This window comes from Rhinoraja longicauda, chromosome 20, assembly GCF_053455715.1.
Source record: "Rhinoraja longicauda isolate Sanriku21f chromosome 20, sRhiLon1.1, whole genome shotgun sequence".
NCBI classification, from domain to species: domain Eukaryota; kingdom Metazoa; phylum Chordata; class Chondrichthyes; order Rajiformes; family Arhynchobatidae; genus Rhinoraja; species Rhinoraja longicauda.
The window spans coordinates 17,707,985-17,723,927 of NC_135972.1; the positions used below are offsets into that span (position 1 = coordinate 17,707,985).

Sequence of the window (15,943 nt, forward strand, 5' to 3'; positions counted from 1 at the left end):
ATGTCTTGCTACTTATCAAAAAATATTTATAATGAAACAACATTTCAGATGTGTATCTATTTTGTGTGGTATTTGCCACAGGTCATGCTCATGGAAAATATACGTATTCAGTTAAATCTTTCAAAGTTGTCAGAACGCTGTGGGATAGGAAATCTCAAGATTTAGACATAATAACCACCAAGAATAGTAATGTTTTTCCAAACGCTTGGTGATATGGATGTAAACTTGCAAATTGTTCTCTGGCATCTATTACCTTGTTCATCTTGGTGGTTTTAGTCTTGATTTGGAAGATGCTGTCCAAGATGCTTAGGTGGTGCATTTTGTAGATGGAGCACACAGTAACCATAGCGAAGGGAATGAACGATGGTGTATTGGATGCCAATGAAACAACAGGCTTCTTGGTCCTGGGTAATGTCAATTATCTTGAATGTTGCTGGAGCTGTGCTCATCCAGGGATGAATCCCATCACCATACTTTCATGACTTGCAGTTAGCAGAAAGACTTGCAGATGGCAGATTGTTTAAGTTGAGATGAACTGGGATGGGTTAAAGGTAGTGCAGTTATTGGGCAAGTTGCAGAATGTATTGTACACTTATTTCTTATTCTGGGAAAGGGTGGTGTGTGCTATGATGATGGTGTGTAATGGGATAAGGAGCCTGCGGACTAAAGCATCTGTTTAAGCTGGATCTGCAGTTGAACTGTTTACCTCAGTGAATATTTTCCACAGTCTCATCTAAACACAGGAGGAGATTTCCAATTACCCTATTTGACCCTCTTCCAGCTTTGTCCTTTGAGCAGTATTCCACAAGAAGCTCTAATTCCAGCACTGTACCATGGCAGAGGGTAGCACAAGGGCCATCTCAGCACAGGCAGGCGTACTGACTAATGCTAATGATTTTCCACCTTCTCAGACTCGTGGACTGTCAAAGATGCCAGTACCTTTGAATATAAAGACATCGAGTGATATTGGATCAAGTTCAAGAGATTAAAATATTGCTTAACCTTAAACACTGGAAAACAATTTAATACACTAAAACTAATATAGATGTATAAAAGTAACCATCTAACTTTTCCCAGAAGCTGCCTGGTGTCTCCCATTCATTTGAATGGGGGCCGCTGCACTTGCAGCAAGATTAACCTTTCGGAGGCTCAATAGGGAGGCTTTGCAGGCTAAAGGCTGGGAAGGATGAAGAAGATTATGCTGTCCTATTGGACTCGTGATAGGCATGCTACTAGCAGTTACAGCAGGGTGCAAGATGCTGGAGAAAATCCCCAGTTAAGCCACCCGCCGATGTCAGCCTGGCCATTTACTTGTGAAACCATTACTGTTGTCAGGTTCAATGAGGAATGCAAAAGGGTGTGTTGGGAGTGGTGAACATGCTAAAAAATATGATGCCACTCTGCCAATGCTGCAAGACATGATTATATGCAAGGACATCAAAAACAATACTCAATAGTGCTAAGCAATTTCACAATCAATGTAACGTATCAATGCTTAGTACCTACCTTTCTCTGCCATTTGTCTTGGTCTGCATCCCCTCTCCTGTCGCTGCCTCATACAAATGTGAATCTGCACCTGCATCATGCTATAAGTGAGGTGCAGCAATGAAGGAATAGAAAAGGTGCATGTCTCACCTTGAAGGATATGCTATAAATTTTCTAGAGGCAGTGGAGTTGTTTCAAATAAATTATTTTCCCCAAATACTGCTCTTTCATAAATTATCTTAATGGCATATTAGAATTATGTATTATCACATTAGTTTTCCAAGTATCTAACTGGTGCTTGCTCTTTTGGATTGTTATGCCTGTAAATGGTACCTACTTTTAAGCTGGGAACATTTTAATTTTATGGTGGACTGTCAATTTCAGGAATTTATTCTTCGGTTTAATTGATTTCAGCTCCCCATGGGTCGGCAGTGTGTCAGCCATTATCGGCGTCTGCACCGATACTGTGTGTTTTCACATGAAGAACTGATCTGCAAAATGGCAGCTGATCCAGAGGGTTTGGATGTTGAGTTAGCAGCTGCTGTCTACAAAGAGGTGCTGACGATGATTGAGGAGGAGAGGCAACTGAGGAAGACAGTCTTCCAGATGGTATGCACAAATTCGTAGAATAAACCTGTAGAGGTGGCCCATTTGGCAATTGTGCTTGTTCTGGCTCTTCTAAAGAGACGTCCGATTGATCATGATTTTCACTGCAAATCCCAGCAGTACTAGCAGTTACATAATCGTAAATGGTTTCCTGTTATTTATGTCCATTCTTTTGACAACTACTGTCAAATCGCCTTCTATCACCATTTCCATCAGTGCAATCCCAACAGTTCACCTTTTGCTAATTATGTTAAATCTTTGGTTTCTGGTCCAGTCTCATCTGTTGATGGAAACAAATTCTCCAAATTACCTCTACCAAAAACCATTGAATGCCATAATAAATCTTTACTAGCCTCTTCTGCTCTGGGAGAATCATTTCAAATTCTCCTGTATTTCGTACACAGGGTAATTTCCTTGATACAATTAAGATTTCTCTAAAAGATCTTTATATCCTTCCTGAATTGTACATTGGACTCCAATTACGGCCATAATCCTTGATTTATAACACAGTTTTATAACACATTTATAACACAGTTATAACACATATAAAACAGTTATTTGGTTTTGAACTCTTGTTTGCATGTATTCATGTCCTTTGCAAAATCACTTCAAGTGGCTCAAGAATATGGTTCATTACCAGCTTCTCATTGGCAATTAAGAATCATAGAATCGCAAATCACAATAAGGAGCCCTCGCCATCCACTGTGATGCCTAATTACATTAATCGCATTTGCCTACATTTGATCGATGTCTCTCCACCCCGTTTCCTATCTAATCACCTTTTGAAGTGCCTTTTAAACGTTGTTATTTTATATGCTTCTACCATCACCTCTTGCAACAAATTCCAGATATTCACCATACTCTGTGTATGAGAGAACGGTCAGTTTAACATCTTAGAGAATTTTCGTAGCGGTGATAGGGGGAGAATTCATGTACATTTAAACTGATAAAGAAGAACATGCATAGAATTATTAAACCCAAATGGTATTTGTCTAAGCTGGTAGAAATTTTTGGCTGACTTGGAAGGTTCAGGAAAAGCATACTGCAGATGTCATCTGTATGAATGTTCAGAATGTATTTTGTTGGTAAGCAAAATTGAGACCCCTGGAATAAAGCCATGATCATATTGAATGGCGGTGCTAGCTCGAAGGGCCAAATGGCCTCCTCCTGCACCTATTTTCTATGTTTCTATGCAACTTAAAGAGCAAGCTGGTTAATGTTAAGTTGCAGAAAGGGTAGGAAATGTTGGAAAGGATAGAGGGAATATTTCTGGCAGGGTGAGGTCAGGGTTGCTGTGGGAATAAGATGTAAATGGCCATCCAGGAAAATATGATATGATACGATAGAACTTTATTTATACCAGGAGTGAAATTAATCTGCCAATAGTCATAAAAAAACACAAAATACATGAAACATGAAATTAAAGTGACAAGTGGAAAGGCTTGGGGGATGTGCAAAGATTGAGGAAGTGGGGTGGGGAGGGGTGGTGAGGGGAGTCAGTCTCAGTCTACCCCACGACAGAAGGGGTAAAGTTGGTTGTAAAGAAGATTGTAAAGTTTGATAGCCACATGGAAGTAGGATCTCCTGTGGCATTCTGTCCTGCATCTTGGTGGAACCAGTCAGTTGCTGAAGGTACTCCTTAGATTGACCATTGTGTCATGGAGGGGGTGAGCTGTGTGGACCAGGATGCGTCACAGTTTGAGGTGTTATTAATCAAATGGTGTATTTAAAGGTAACTAGACCAAGTGGACCCGTTGGGCCCAAACCTCTTCTGCATGGTGCAGCACCCTCTTCCCCCTCCCCCCTCCCTCCAACCCCTTCCCCTCCCCCTCTTCCCCTCCCCCTCTTCCCCTCCCCCTCCCCCACTCCATCCTCCTCAATCCCCCTTATCCCCCCTCCCTCCCCCCTTCCCCTCCCTCCCCCCTTCCCCTCCCTCCCCCCTTCCCCTCCCTCCCCCTTCCCCTCCCTCCCCCTTCCCCTCCCTCCCCCTTCCCCTCCCTCCCCCCTTCCCCTCCCTCCCCCCTTCCCCTCCCTTCCCCTCCACCTCCCTCCACCTCCCTTCCCCTCCACCTCCCTTCCCCTCCACCTCCCTTCCCCTCCACCTCCCTTCCCCTCCACCTCCCTTCCCCTCCACCCCCTTCTCCTCTCTCCCTCCCTCCCTAGGAGATAGATTTAAACTTTAAAATGTGAATAACTTAAAACCTATCACACCGATTTCAATTAAATTTCTTCCATTAGCACCAAAGGGACGACGGTGAGTAAGGTGGGCCTAAAATTGTTGCGCTATCGTGTACCATTTTGGCTGTAGTTCAGGAACAAACAAACAACAACGAGAGTTTTAGTATAAAGATGCAACATTAGGGACTTGGGGCTTTACATCTGAATCTATGACCAGTAAATATTGATAAGACTTAAGAAACCCAAGTGGATTTTTGGCTTGATACATATAGTGTGAATGTATGTGATAATGTAATTTTTTGTTGAATCTTCATAATTAATTTGTTTTATCTCATTTGGAGTGTTTTGTCTAATTCATATGACAAGGCATGTCAGGACTCGCACCAGAACTAAAATTGCACAGAGAAGAAAAGCTGGTATTCTTGTCATCAAAACAGAATGTTCAGGGTTTGATAAGAGTATTACTACAAATTATGTAAAGGTGCATTGGTAACTGACAAAAGTACCATTGCAGTGATGTCTTAAATGTTGATCTGAAATATATTGCCTTGTGGAAAGGAAATTGGATTTAAATTTGTAAAGGTAGACAACTGTGGGGCTAGGGGAACACGAGTAGGATAGTGGGACTGATTGGGTATTTTTGTCAAAGGCTGCATTGAGCCAAATGGCCATCAACTGTGGATAATTGAATTTCATAGCTGGCATAGTTAGTATTTTGGTAAGTTTATGAATGCTGTGCCCAAAGGTTTGATTATCTCAATCCCAAAATGGAGAATGTGATCTTATTCTTACTGTTTTTATGAACTCTGCTGCTAGTTTAATAAATGATTAAAAAAATTCATTTGCAGGGTATAATTGATTCTGAACAGGAGGTATTCGAGTTGTTACCAGATGATGAGCGGCAGTGCGAGACATGTAAGACGACATGCTTCCTGTCTGCTGTTACATGCATCTGTGACCCCAGTAGGCTGGTGTGCCTTTATCACGTTAAAGATCTTTGCAGCTGTCCAGTGAAAAAACGGTGTCTCAGGTAAAAAGGATGATTTTGTCATGTTTTGTGTCATTCTGAACTAATACGTATTCCAATATGTAAGGCAGTAACTCTACAGCTGCGCCGCCGTGGATTTAAAGAATATAAGTTATAAAGATTGTGTACGTGAGTGTACAAGAATAGATTCTTGGAGGCTCTTTACAAAATTCCTGCTGTGTGGTTTAATAAATGGTGAAACACAGAAAGAAAATCGTTAAACAGGAAACAAGTGAATGACCAGTTATAGCATGAAAGTCCATTCAGACAATGGGATCTCCCCAACTATGCTGACTGACTGCTAGGTATTTCCAAACTTTTTTGCTTTGGGTTACCAATGCGAGATGATATCGTGTGAAACATTCAGGCATAAAACTAATGTAGTTAAAAAAAATTGAACAGCAAAGCATAAATAAATAAAAAATGTACACCTCAAATTCCCTTCCTTGACAAATTCCACTCCTTACACTTTTCTAAAAGTTGCATTTGACTGTGCAAAGCATCATGGAATGTATCAGAAGAGAATCATTCACCTTACCAGATGTGGCACACTGTTTTGAAGAGCAATCTTATAAATTATACTTGCTGTTCCTTCATTTATTTGCAATTATTTTGTAGTTATTTTTGAAGGTTAATCTCTAACTTCTCGAAGGTGCTGCACCTCATCCACACTGCTTGTTCCACATATACATTTTTTTTCCTTCATGTCACTACCACTTTTTGTCAGTCCCTGTAACTGTCACTTCTACCAATCAACAAGTCACCCATTAGTAGGATTAGTTTTCCTGTAAAAATTAATGGAAAGCTTAGCTGAAGTAAAGCATTAAGTCTGTTGTTTGCCTTGGTCTTGTGGAAGGAGAACAACCACACCTTCTCCAGTCTATTCAAACAATACAATTCCTCCACCGTGGAGACATTGGAGCAAATATCGTCAATACTGTTTGTGATGGTTCTGGTTGATGGGTGTCTCTCAGAATTGGAAACAGTTTGAATTAGTGTAACCCGAGATCTACACTTTGTTCTCAAGACTAGCTCTATGTTTATCCAAAACTAATGTGAACAAAGGTTCACTATTGACCTGGCCCAGTAGGTGGAAGATGTAATTTGCTTAGGAAAGAACTGGAGACGCTGGTTTAAATCGAAGGTAGACACAAAATGCTGGAGTAACTCAGCGGGACAGGTAGCATCTCTGGAGAGAAGGAATGGGTGTCGAAAAAGGGTCTCGACCCAAAACATCACCCATTCCTTCTCTCCAGAGATGCTGCCTGACCCGCTGAGTTACTCCAGCATTTTGTGTCTACCTCAGATGTAATTTGTTGTTTGGCATGATGAATTTCAGGAATAAAGATGTTTGAGAATGTGCACACTGTTACAGATACTAAAGGGTTATTTTCTCTCAATGAAATTAGGTACCGTTATACACTGGATGAGCTACCATCTATGCTTTATGGGGTGAAAGAACGAGCCCAGTCGTATGACACCTGGGTGAGTAAAGTGGGAGAAGCCTTGGAAGCGGAACTTAATCACAAGAAAGGTGTGTATTTCTAACCAGTTTACCATTTATTTTTCACACCGTTCCCATCTCTACCACAAACACTGTCTCCTGATCAAGTGGTGTGCTGTATATTTATTTATTATCACCTATTGTGAGTTCAACAGGTTAACAGGCTCATAAATGCAATAAACACAGATGATAATCAAAAAATTGCAATAACCACAATACTGGTGCAAAAGAACCCCAAAGTCCTGAATACAACTGAAGAAAGGCCATAGAAGTTCATAGTTGAGGTTAACATTGTGCGGTGTTCAAGAGCCTGATGGTTGTTGGGAAGAAGTTGTCCTTGAACTTGGTGGTGAATTGTGTGTGGTTTCATACTTATAAATAGCTCAGTGAGGAATAGAAACATAGGAACATAGAAAATAGGTGCGGGAGTATGCCATTCGGCCCTTCGAGCCAGCACTGCCATTCAATAAGATCATGATCGTTCCTGCTATCTCCCCATATCCATTGATTCTGTTAACCCAAAGAGCTATATCTAACTCTCTCTTGAAAACATCTAGTGAATTGGCCTCCACTGCCTTTCGTGGCAGAAAATTCCACAGATTCACAATGATAGGCACGGCGGGTGTATATGGAAGTTAATGATTTGCAGTTTCTGTGGATTTGGAGTGGTGATGTATTATCTTGCTCCTGACCAGATCTTTGCGAACTGAAAGCTCGGTTGGAAGAGGCGGAAGACAAGAAATTCCCTGAGAATGACCTGCTGCGACAGCTGCGAACTGCTGTGAAAGAGGCAGAAACCTGCGCGTCCATTGCCCAACTACTGGTCAGCAGAAAGCAGCGCACCAGGTAAGTAGTTTGAAATAAATGTAGTTATTAATTGAGTCAAGCAGCAAAAGTTTGGTGTCGTTAAATTCCAAAATTTAACAAACTTCGGGAAGTTCCCTCATGGTTGGCTGGTCCAAAGATAAAGTCATATGGGATTCTTCGTGAATTGGCAAGTTGGATGCAAAATTGGCTTGGTTCTAGAAGACGGAGGGTTGTGGTGGATGCGTGTTTTTATGACTGGAGATCTGTGATCAGGGGTGTTTTGCAAGAATCAGTGTGGGGACTTACGAAAGAAAGTGTATTGGCTTATTATTGCCATGAGAACCAAAATACGGTGAAAAGCTGCTTTGCATGCTATCCAGGCAGATCATACCATGCACAGGTTACACAATATGGTGTTGCAGCTAAAGAGGAAGTACAGGTAAAAAGAGTGCAAGGGCCGCAAATGGGGTAGATTGGGAGATCGAGAATTCATCCTTGGATATGAGAGATCTTGAATGGTTATTAAGAGGCTGATAACAGCGTGGAAGAAGCTGTTCTTGAATTTGATGGAACATGCTTTCAAGCTTTTGTACCTTCTGCCTGACAAGAGAGGGGAGACTAGATAATAATCGGGTTGTGAATGGTCCTTGCTTTTGTTGACCGACTGCTTTGCTGAGGCAAAGATGGAGTCGAAGTGGGAGGCTGGTTTGCGTGATGAACTGTGCTGTGTTCATAATTCGCTGCAGTTTCCTGCAGTGATAGGCATAGCAGTTGCCATCCCAAGCTATATTGCAGGGTGCACTCTATTTTGCATCTGTAAGAGTGATCTGATAGTAACATATAAAAATTATGGGAGGCACAGATAGAGTAGATAGCCAGAGTATTTTTCTCGGGGGGAAATGGAAAAACCTTGAGGGTATTGGATTAAAATAAGAGAGGGAAAGTTTAAAGGAGATTTGTAGGCCACATTTGTTTTGCTCAGATAATGATAGATAGCTGCCAGAGGCGCACAGTGGCGCGTGCGGGCGGCACAGTGGCGCAGCAGTAAAATTGCCGCCTTACAGCGCCGAAGACCCAGGTTTGATCCTGTCTACGGGTGCTGTCTGTATGGAGTTTGTACGATTGCCCTGTGACCGACTGGGTTTTCGACGGGTGTTCTGGTTTCCTCCCACACACCAAAGACGTACAATTTTGTAGGTTAATTGGCTTCTGTGAATTGTCCCTAAAGTGTAGAATATTGCTAGTGTACGGGGTTATCGCTGGTTGGTGCAGACTCGGTGGGCCGAAGGACCTGTTTCCATGCAATATCTCTGAAGTCTAATAGGTGGTGGTAAAAGTGGATATTATAGCATCATTTAAGAGCCATTGTTTGCTGCAGACATGGTGGGCTGAAGGGCCTGTTCCTGCACATTTCTATTTTCAGTTTGACAGTTTTGGGAATGCCTGGTCACTAGAAGAAATTAGACTACTAAAAACAAGCCTGTTAAAGTACAAATAGCTTGTTGACGAATGGGACATTATCTGGTTGCTTGATCAAAGGAATGCTAATTAGATGCTGAATCATGTCATGGACCTCTTGTCAGGTTGGTCAAAAAGTATTGGTTAAAGGTTTATAGGATTGGTAAGGAAAATGCTTATCCGTTATGTGTAATTTGCAAATGTACGATGCAAGTCACAATAATGCTCAGTGTGTCAAAATCACTGCACGAGTTACAGCTTTTAAGTCATCCTGGAACTGTATCTCAATGACTTCCTTGCATATGTTCGAATAAATAGGCAAACAAAAGGGCTTAACTTTCAAATGGTCGTTGTGGTGGTTGAAGTCAGACAATGCTCCCCAATCTTCCGATGGACATTCTTCATTTGAGGAAAGCATTAGTTGATGTGATTTCTGCACATTCATTGAGAAGATGAAGTCCTGTCTTCATTCCAAGCTTCACACTCCTCTGTGTTTTGTGGCACAAGCATTGTGCTGAATGGTACTGGTTCAGGATAAAAGTAAAACAGAAAATACAAGTCAGGCCACACTCATGGGAAGTGAACCTGAATTAACTTTTCTGATTCTTGACCTCTCATCAAAATTATCAACAGCTTAAAATGGTAACTCTGCTTCTCTTTCTACTGTTGCTGTGTGGCCTGTTAAATATTTTTCAGCATTTTCGGTGATTGGCTTTTTTCTTCTTTTAATATATTTTAGATCAAAACCAGAAAGTGGAAAAACTCGCACAAAGCTAACTGTCCATGAATTGAAAGCATTTGTGCACCAATTATACAGCCTGCCTTGTCTCATTAGCCAAACTCGACTGGTTAAGGTAAGCATTTAACGAAGGCAAGTGTGTGTGTACCTCTAACTTTGGGGGTAATTGAATAGATCAATTGAGAATAACATGGAACAAAATACAAATCCCACCCCAATTTACTGAACTTCCCTTCAGATAACCCCAAACAAGTATTTCTTAGAATCATAAAATTAATGAGTTGAATTGATTTTTTTGTCTCATGATGTCTAAGTTGGCCAAAGTATACTTAAAAAATAATCTCCTGTTCATAAAATATAAAGAATTTTTGTGAACATTCAACAAGTTTAATGACATGTTTTCAAGCAATTTGTGTGTAAACCCGGTTTGTCTCTTTCCATTTTAAAAGAGGTTATTGAATTGATTAACATTTAGTACATGATTTGAGAAATGTTGCTCATTCAGATTAATGGGGCAATATTCCAAAGTACCATAACCTGTCTTTTGAATTGTTAGCTTTTTGTACTAGTTGCGTGATGGCCAAATGCTAAACACTCCTGCAGCACAAATCTCCAGGCAGTACCTTGTGCAGGAGTGCGGTTCTTGTGGTTTGCACTACGTAATATATTAGAGTTTACTATGATTTGAACATTAAGAACATGGGAGAGGGTCAGCCGTGATGGCACTTGAAAGAAAAGTCTTAATTCAAGCAGCCTCTGCTTCTGACTTGCAGTTAAAAATCAATCCCTATTGAATATTCCAACAGATCAACTCTTCACTATTCTGTTCCCTCTCACTAAAGCCTAGTTTGCTAGACTCTATTGCTTGCAGTTTCTCACCTTGGCTCTTAATCTTGGATAATTTCTATTTCCTGACTTTATATAGCCACAAATCCATTATCAGCTTACCAAGTTGACAAATCTATGATCTGACTGCTATATTCAATTGCTCATCACTCATTGCTATTTTCTATTTTAACGCTTTCTTGGCACTCCGCTTCTCTTTGTGTCTGTAAGACTATCTGTCTGTTTTGCAGCCGAGCTTGTCAGGTCCTCAGCAACAACTTAATACAATAATTCCAATTTTGGGAAAATACCCGAAGCCTGATGAATGAGGAATAACAGTTGTGGAGCCAAAGGAATAGCAATTTGCTGAGATGAACAAAAGTTTAGTCAATATAGTTTGAGGATTAAGAAGGACTGTAATGAAAGTGGGAGCACCAGACAGATACAAGGAAGGATTTCTAAAACATGGCGGTTGATAACACAAAAGATAAATGATCAGGAACAAGAAGAAGCAAGTTTTCGTAGACAAGAGGTTGTTGCAGATGCAGATGGTAAAGATATGGAGGAGTCTATGTACTGCAATCTGAAAATCAAATTGAAAATGTTAGGGCGCACGCTTATTATGAATAATCAGATGGATGGGTGGGAATAGTGTGGCTGGAACTGGTTAAGGAAGGCACCATTGAATAATAGTTCAGTCGTTTCGAGTTGTCACATTTGTTTCTTCTCAACTTTGAATTGTGTCAAAAATCAGCATGAGAAAGTGTCTTTGAGGGGGGGAATCATCAGTTCAGTTTAGTTTATTATCATGTGTACCGAGGTACAGTGAAAAGCTTTTATTGCGTGCTATCCAGTCAGCGGAAAGGCAATACATGATTACAATCGAGGCATTTACAGTGTATAGATACATGGTAAGGGAATAGCGTTTAGTGCAAGATAAAGCCTGTAAATTCCGATCAAAGGTAGTCCGATGAGGTAGATAATAGTTCAGGACTGCTCTCTAGTTGTGGTAGGAAGATACAGTTGCCTAATAATAGCTGGGAAAAACTGTCCTTGAATCTGGAGGTGTGCGTTTTCACCTTTTGCCTCCTGGGAGAGGGGAGAAGAGGGAGTGGTCAGGGTGCAACTCATCATTGATTATGCTGCTGGCCTTGCAAAGGCAGCGTGAGATATAAATGGAGTCAATGGAAGGGAGGTTGGTTTGTGAGATGGTCTGGGCTGCGTTCACAATTCGCTGCAATTTCTTGTGGTCTTAGATGGAGCTCTTCCCAAACCAAGCTGTGATGCATCCCGATAAAATTCTTTCTATGACGCATCTGTAGAAGTTGGTGAGAGTTGTTGGGGACTTGCCGAACTTTCTAAACTTTCTAAGGAAATTGAGGCGTTGGTGTACCACCTTGGTTGTTGTTTCAATATGGGTGGTCCAGGATAAGTTGTTGGTAATATTCTAATAATTTGAAATTTTCAACCATCTCTACTTCGGCGCCATTATTGTAAACTCGGGATGTGTATCGCTTGGATTCCTGAAGTTGATCACTATTTCCTTTGTCTTGCTGACATTGAGAGAAAGGTTATTGTCTCGACACAAGGTCACAAAGTTCTCAATCTCCTTCCTGTACTCCGTCTCATCATTATTTGATATCCGAATCATGACGAGTTAGTGTTGCAAAGGGGGGAAGAGAATGCTTTGGCTGAGGTGGTCTAATGGGTGAGTAGAATTTCATTCCCATTGTGCCTTTAAATAGCCCAAAGTATGTTAGATATTGAATAAACCTGCACAATCCAATCAAATTAATCCAAAGCAGTTGCAATATTAGAGGCACAATGTGACTGTCCCTGAAACACCTCTCGTGGTCTTCACCCGATTAGTCATTCCCATTGTTCCTCCCATCTTGTCCTTTTTCTCTGCAAATTAAAACAAGCTTGATTTCTAAGTTTATTCAGTTTTAATGAAAGATCTATAACCTCAACAGTGTTCCTCTCTCCTGAGGAATTGTCTCACCTGCCAAATATTTCCAGCATTTTTGTTTCGGGGTTTTTAAATTGTAAAACACCTTCCCTCGATGCACTGAATTGTAAGTGGGTGCTGTCACTTACCAAACAGTGTGGAACTTGGAGGACAGGAGTAGTTTCTATGACAAGCCTTGTTCGGATAACATGCTTACCAAGACAGGCAATGAATAATCCTCATTTTTTGATGGGCTGCTCTTGGTTTTGACATGTCCAGACGGCAATCTGTGGGAGAGTTGACTGCTTAACCATTTTGGATCAATAATCCAGCAATGAAAACAACATTATGGATGATGAAAGAAATGAAATATTAAGAAAATCCTGTCATTTCCATTTCATGTTAGGAGCTGCTGGACAGTGTCGAAGAATTCAATGAACGTGGCAAAGAGGCTTTGTCTGATAAGATTCCTGATTCATCTAAATTGCAATTATTGATAGAACTGGGGTCGGAGTTGGATGTGGAGTTGCAAGAACTGCCCAAACTGAAACAGCATCTCCAGCAGGCTCGCTGGCTTGATGAAGTTAACCTCACCCTCTCAGACCCTGACAGAGTCACATTGGACACGATGAAGAAACTTATAGACTCTGGTATTGCCCTGGCACCACATCCTGCAGTGGAAAAAGCAATGGCTGATTTACAGGAGCTCTTGACTGTATCTGAACGGTGGGAAGAAAAGGCCAAGGTTTGTCTTCAAGCCAGGTATGAAAAATAATTGTATAGATTTCTTGAAATGCTTCCATTTAAACATGCTATAGAGTTTAGTGTCCTTGCTTTCGAGTTGGGCACAAGGCAATAATGAAGCAGAAGAGAAGGTTGAGGCGAATACAGAAGTCTGTGATAGCAAATTCAATTTGAGCATTCAATTGAGGCATGGGCATGGCAGGTTGGTGATGCAAGTTTGGTTTAAACTGCATTGATTTCAATACAAGAGGCCTGACAGATAAGGCAGATATATGGGTCCAGAATATTTTAGTATTTACAGAAATGTGGCTGAGGGACAGGACTGGCAGTTCAGAGTTCTGGAATACAAAGTGGTAAGAGGGGAAGAGGTTGCATTTTTGATTAGGCTCAGAGTCATACGGCATCGAAACAGGCTCTTGTCAAATTTGTCCACACCTGGCCCATATCTCTCTAAATCTTTCCGACCACGTACGTATGCACTCTAGTTTTTGATTCCCCTTCTCTGTTAAAAAGATTCTGTGCATTCACCCGATATATTCCCCCCATTATTTCATATATACCTCTATAAGATCATCTCTCATGCTCCCGCGCTCCAAGGAATAAAGTCCTAACTTTCCCAACCTCTCCCTTTAGCTCAGATCCTCGAGTACTGGCAACATAATCATAAATCTTCACTGCACCCTTTTTGTTTTAATGCATATTTCCTATAGCAGGGTGATCAAAATGAACATAATATTCCAAGTGCAGCCTCGCCAACTTTTGTACAAATGTACCAAAATGTCCCAATGTTTACTCTCTGTTCCCTGACTAATAAAGGTCAGCATGCAAAAACCTTCTTCACCACCCTATCCGCCTGTAATGCCACTTTCAGGGAACTATGTACTTGTACTCCTAGATCCCTCTGCTCTACAACACTCCCCAGGCCCATACTGTTTATTGTGAAGGTCCTGCCCTGGTTTGATTTCCAAAATGCAATACTGAATTCAACCGACACTTGCCATTCTTTGGCCCACTTTCCCAGCTGATAAAGATACTGCTGTATTTTTTAATAACCATATTTAATAACCATATGTACAATACACCTATTTTAAAGTAATCTACAAATTTCCTAATCATGGCTTGTACAATTGTATCTAATTCATTGGTATAGCTAACAAAAAGCAATGAGCTTAGCACTGATCCCTGAGGCACACCACTTGTCACTGGCCTCCAGTCCAAAAAACAATCTTCCATCACCACCCTCTGTTTCCAACCATTAAGCCAATTCTGTATCCAGTTAGCTAGCTCTCTCTGGATCCTATGTTAGAACACCACAGAAACACTTAGAAAGGATATTCCTGGGGGTTTATCCAGTGAGGCAATCTGAGTGCTGTTGAGAAATAGGAAGAGGGTGATTACTTTGATGGGGTTGTACTACAGGCTTTTCAATTGTCAATGGGAATTAGAGGGGGAATTATGTAGAGAGATCACGTAATTAATAAAAAATATGGTTGTAATATTGAATAAGAAGGGTGCAAAATTTGAATAATACGGTAGTAATATTGAGTGGGATTGTCATAGTACAAAGCACTTGGATGAATAGAATTTGTTTAATGGGTTAAGGAACATTTTCAGTCAATATGTAGATTGATTGCACTTCTGTAGAAGGAGCTAAACTCAACATACTCTTAGGAAATAAACTGGGGCAAGTGACTACAGTGTTAATGGGGGACCACTTTGGGATCAGTGACTATAAATGTTATTAGTTTTAAAGTAGTTACAGAAAAAGAAAGAGGCTTAAATTGAATTAAGGCTAATTTTGATGGTATCAGACAGGAGCTTTCACAAGTTGATTGAGAGAGGTTGTTTGCAGGCAAAGGGACATCTGGTAAGTGGGAGTATTTTAAACGTGAGATAGCTAGAGTTCAGGTCCAGCACATTTCTGTTAGTGAAAGGACAAGGCCGGCAGGAGTAGTGAACCTTGGATGACGAGATATTGAGACTGACCAAGAGAAAGAAGGCGCCAAAGGCAGCTGGGATCAAATGAATCCCTTACGAAGTACGCAAAAGAGGGAAAACAGGAGGGCAAAAAGGAGGCATGAGATAGCTTTGCAGATAAGGTAAAGAAGAATTCAAAGAGATTCTACAAAGATATTATGGGCAAAAAAATAACTAGGGAGAGGAAAGGACCCCATAAAGATCTACAAGTTTGTCCATGTGTAAAGTCACAGGAAATAGAAATTACATTTTCTCGCTTGTATTTACCATGGAGAAAGAAATGGATGCTGGGGAACTCGGGGAAGTTTCCACGGCTTTGGAGGTCTTAAACACATTTAGGTAGATAAATCCCTGGGACTGATGAAATATATCCTCCGACATAGTGGGAAGGCAGGGAAGAAATTGCATGTCCTCTGACAGAGATATTTGTATAATTGATAGCCATGGCTGATGTGCCATTTAAGAAAGGCTGCAAGGAAAAGCATCAGAACTACAGACTGGTGAGCCTGATATCAGTGGTGTTTAAATTATTAGAGTGGATTATGTGAGGCAGGATTATGCAAGGCAGGATCACCGTGCATTTTGAAAGGAAAGGACTGGTTTGGGATAGTCAGCATGGCTTTGTTGTGTGGGAAATGTTTCTTA

At 40.9% G+C, this 15,943-nt stretch overlaps 1 protein-coding gene across 3 annotated transcripts in view; it reads left to right on the forward strand.

The window, feature by feature from the left end:
- kdm5a (lysine demethylase 5A) overlaps nucleotides 1-15,943 on the forward strand; it is a 132,270-nt gene that overhangs the window by 89,683 nt on the left and 26,644 nt on the right. For all 3 annotated transcript variants that reach the window (XM_078417052.1, XM_078417053.1, XM_078417054.1), the window contains 6 exons: nucleotides 1,900-2,094; nucleotides 5,118-5,299; nucleotides 6,706-6,830; nucleotides 7,496-7,646; nucleotides 9,805-9,919; nucleotides 12,984-13,339. In XM_078417052.1, coding sequence (XP_078273178.1) covers nucleotides 1,900-2,094; nucleotides 5,118-5,299; nucleotides 6,706-6,830; nucleotides 7,496-7,646; nucleotides 9,805-9,919; nucleotides 12,984-13,339 — 1,124 coding nt within the window. The remainder of the gene's footprint in view (nucleotides 1-1,899; nucleotides 2,095-5,117; nucleotides 5,300-6,705; nucleotides 6,831-7,495; nucleotides 7,647-9,804; nucleotides 9,920-12,983; nucleotides 13,340-15,943) is intronic.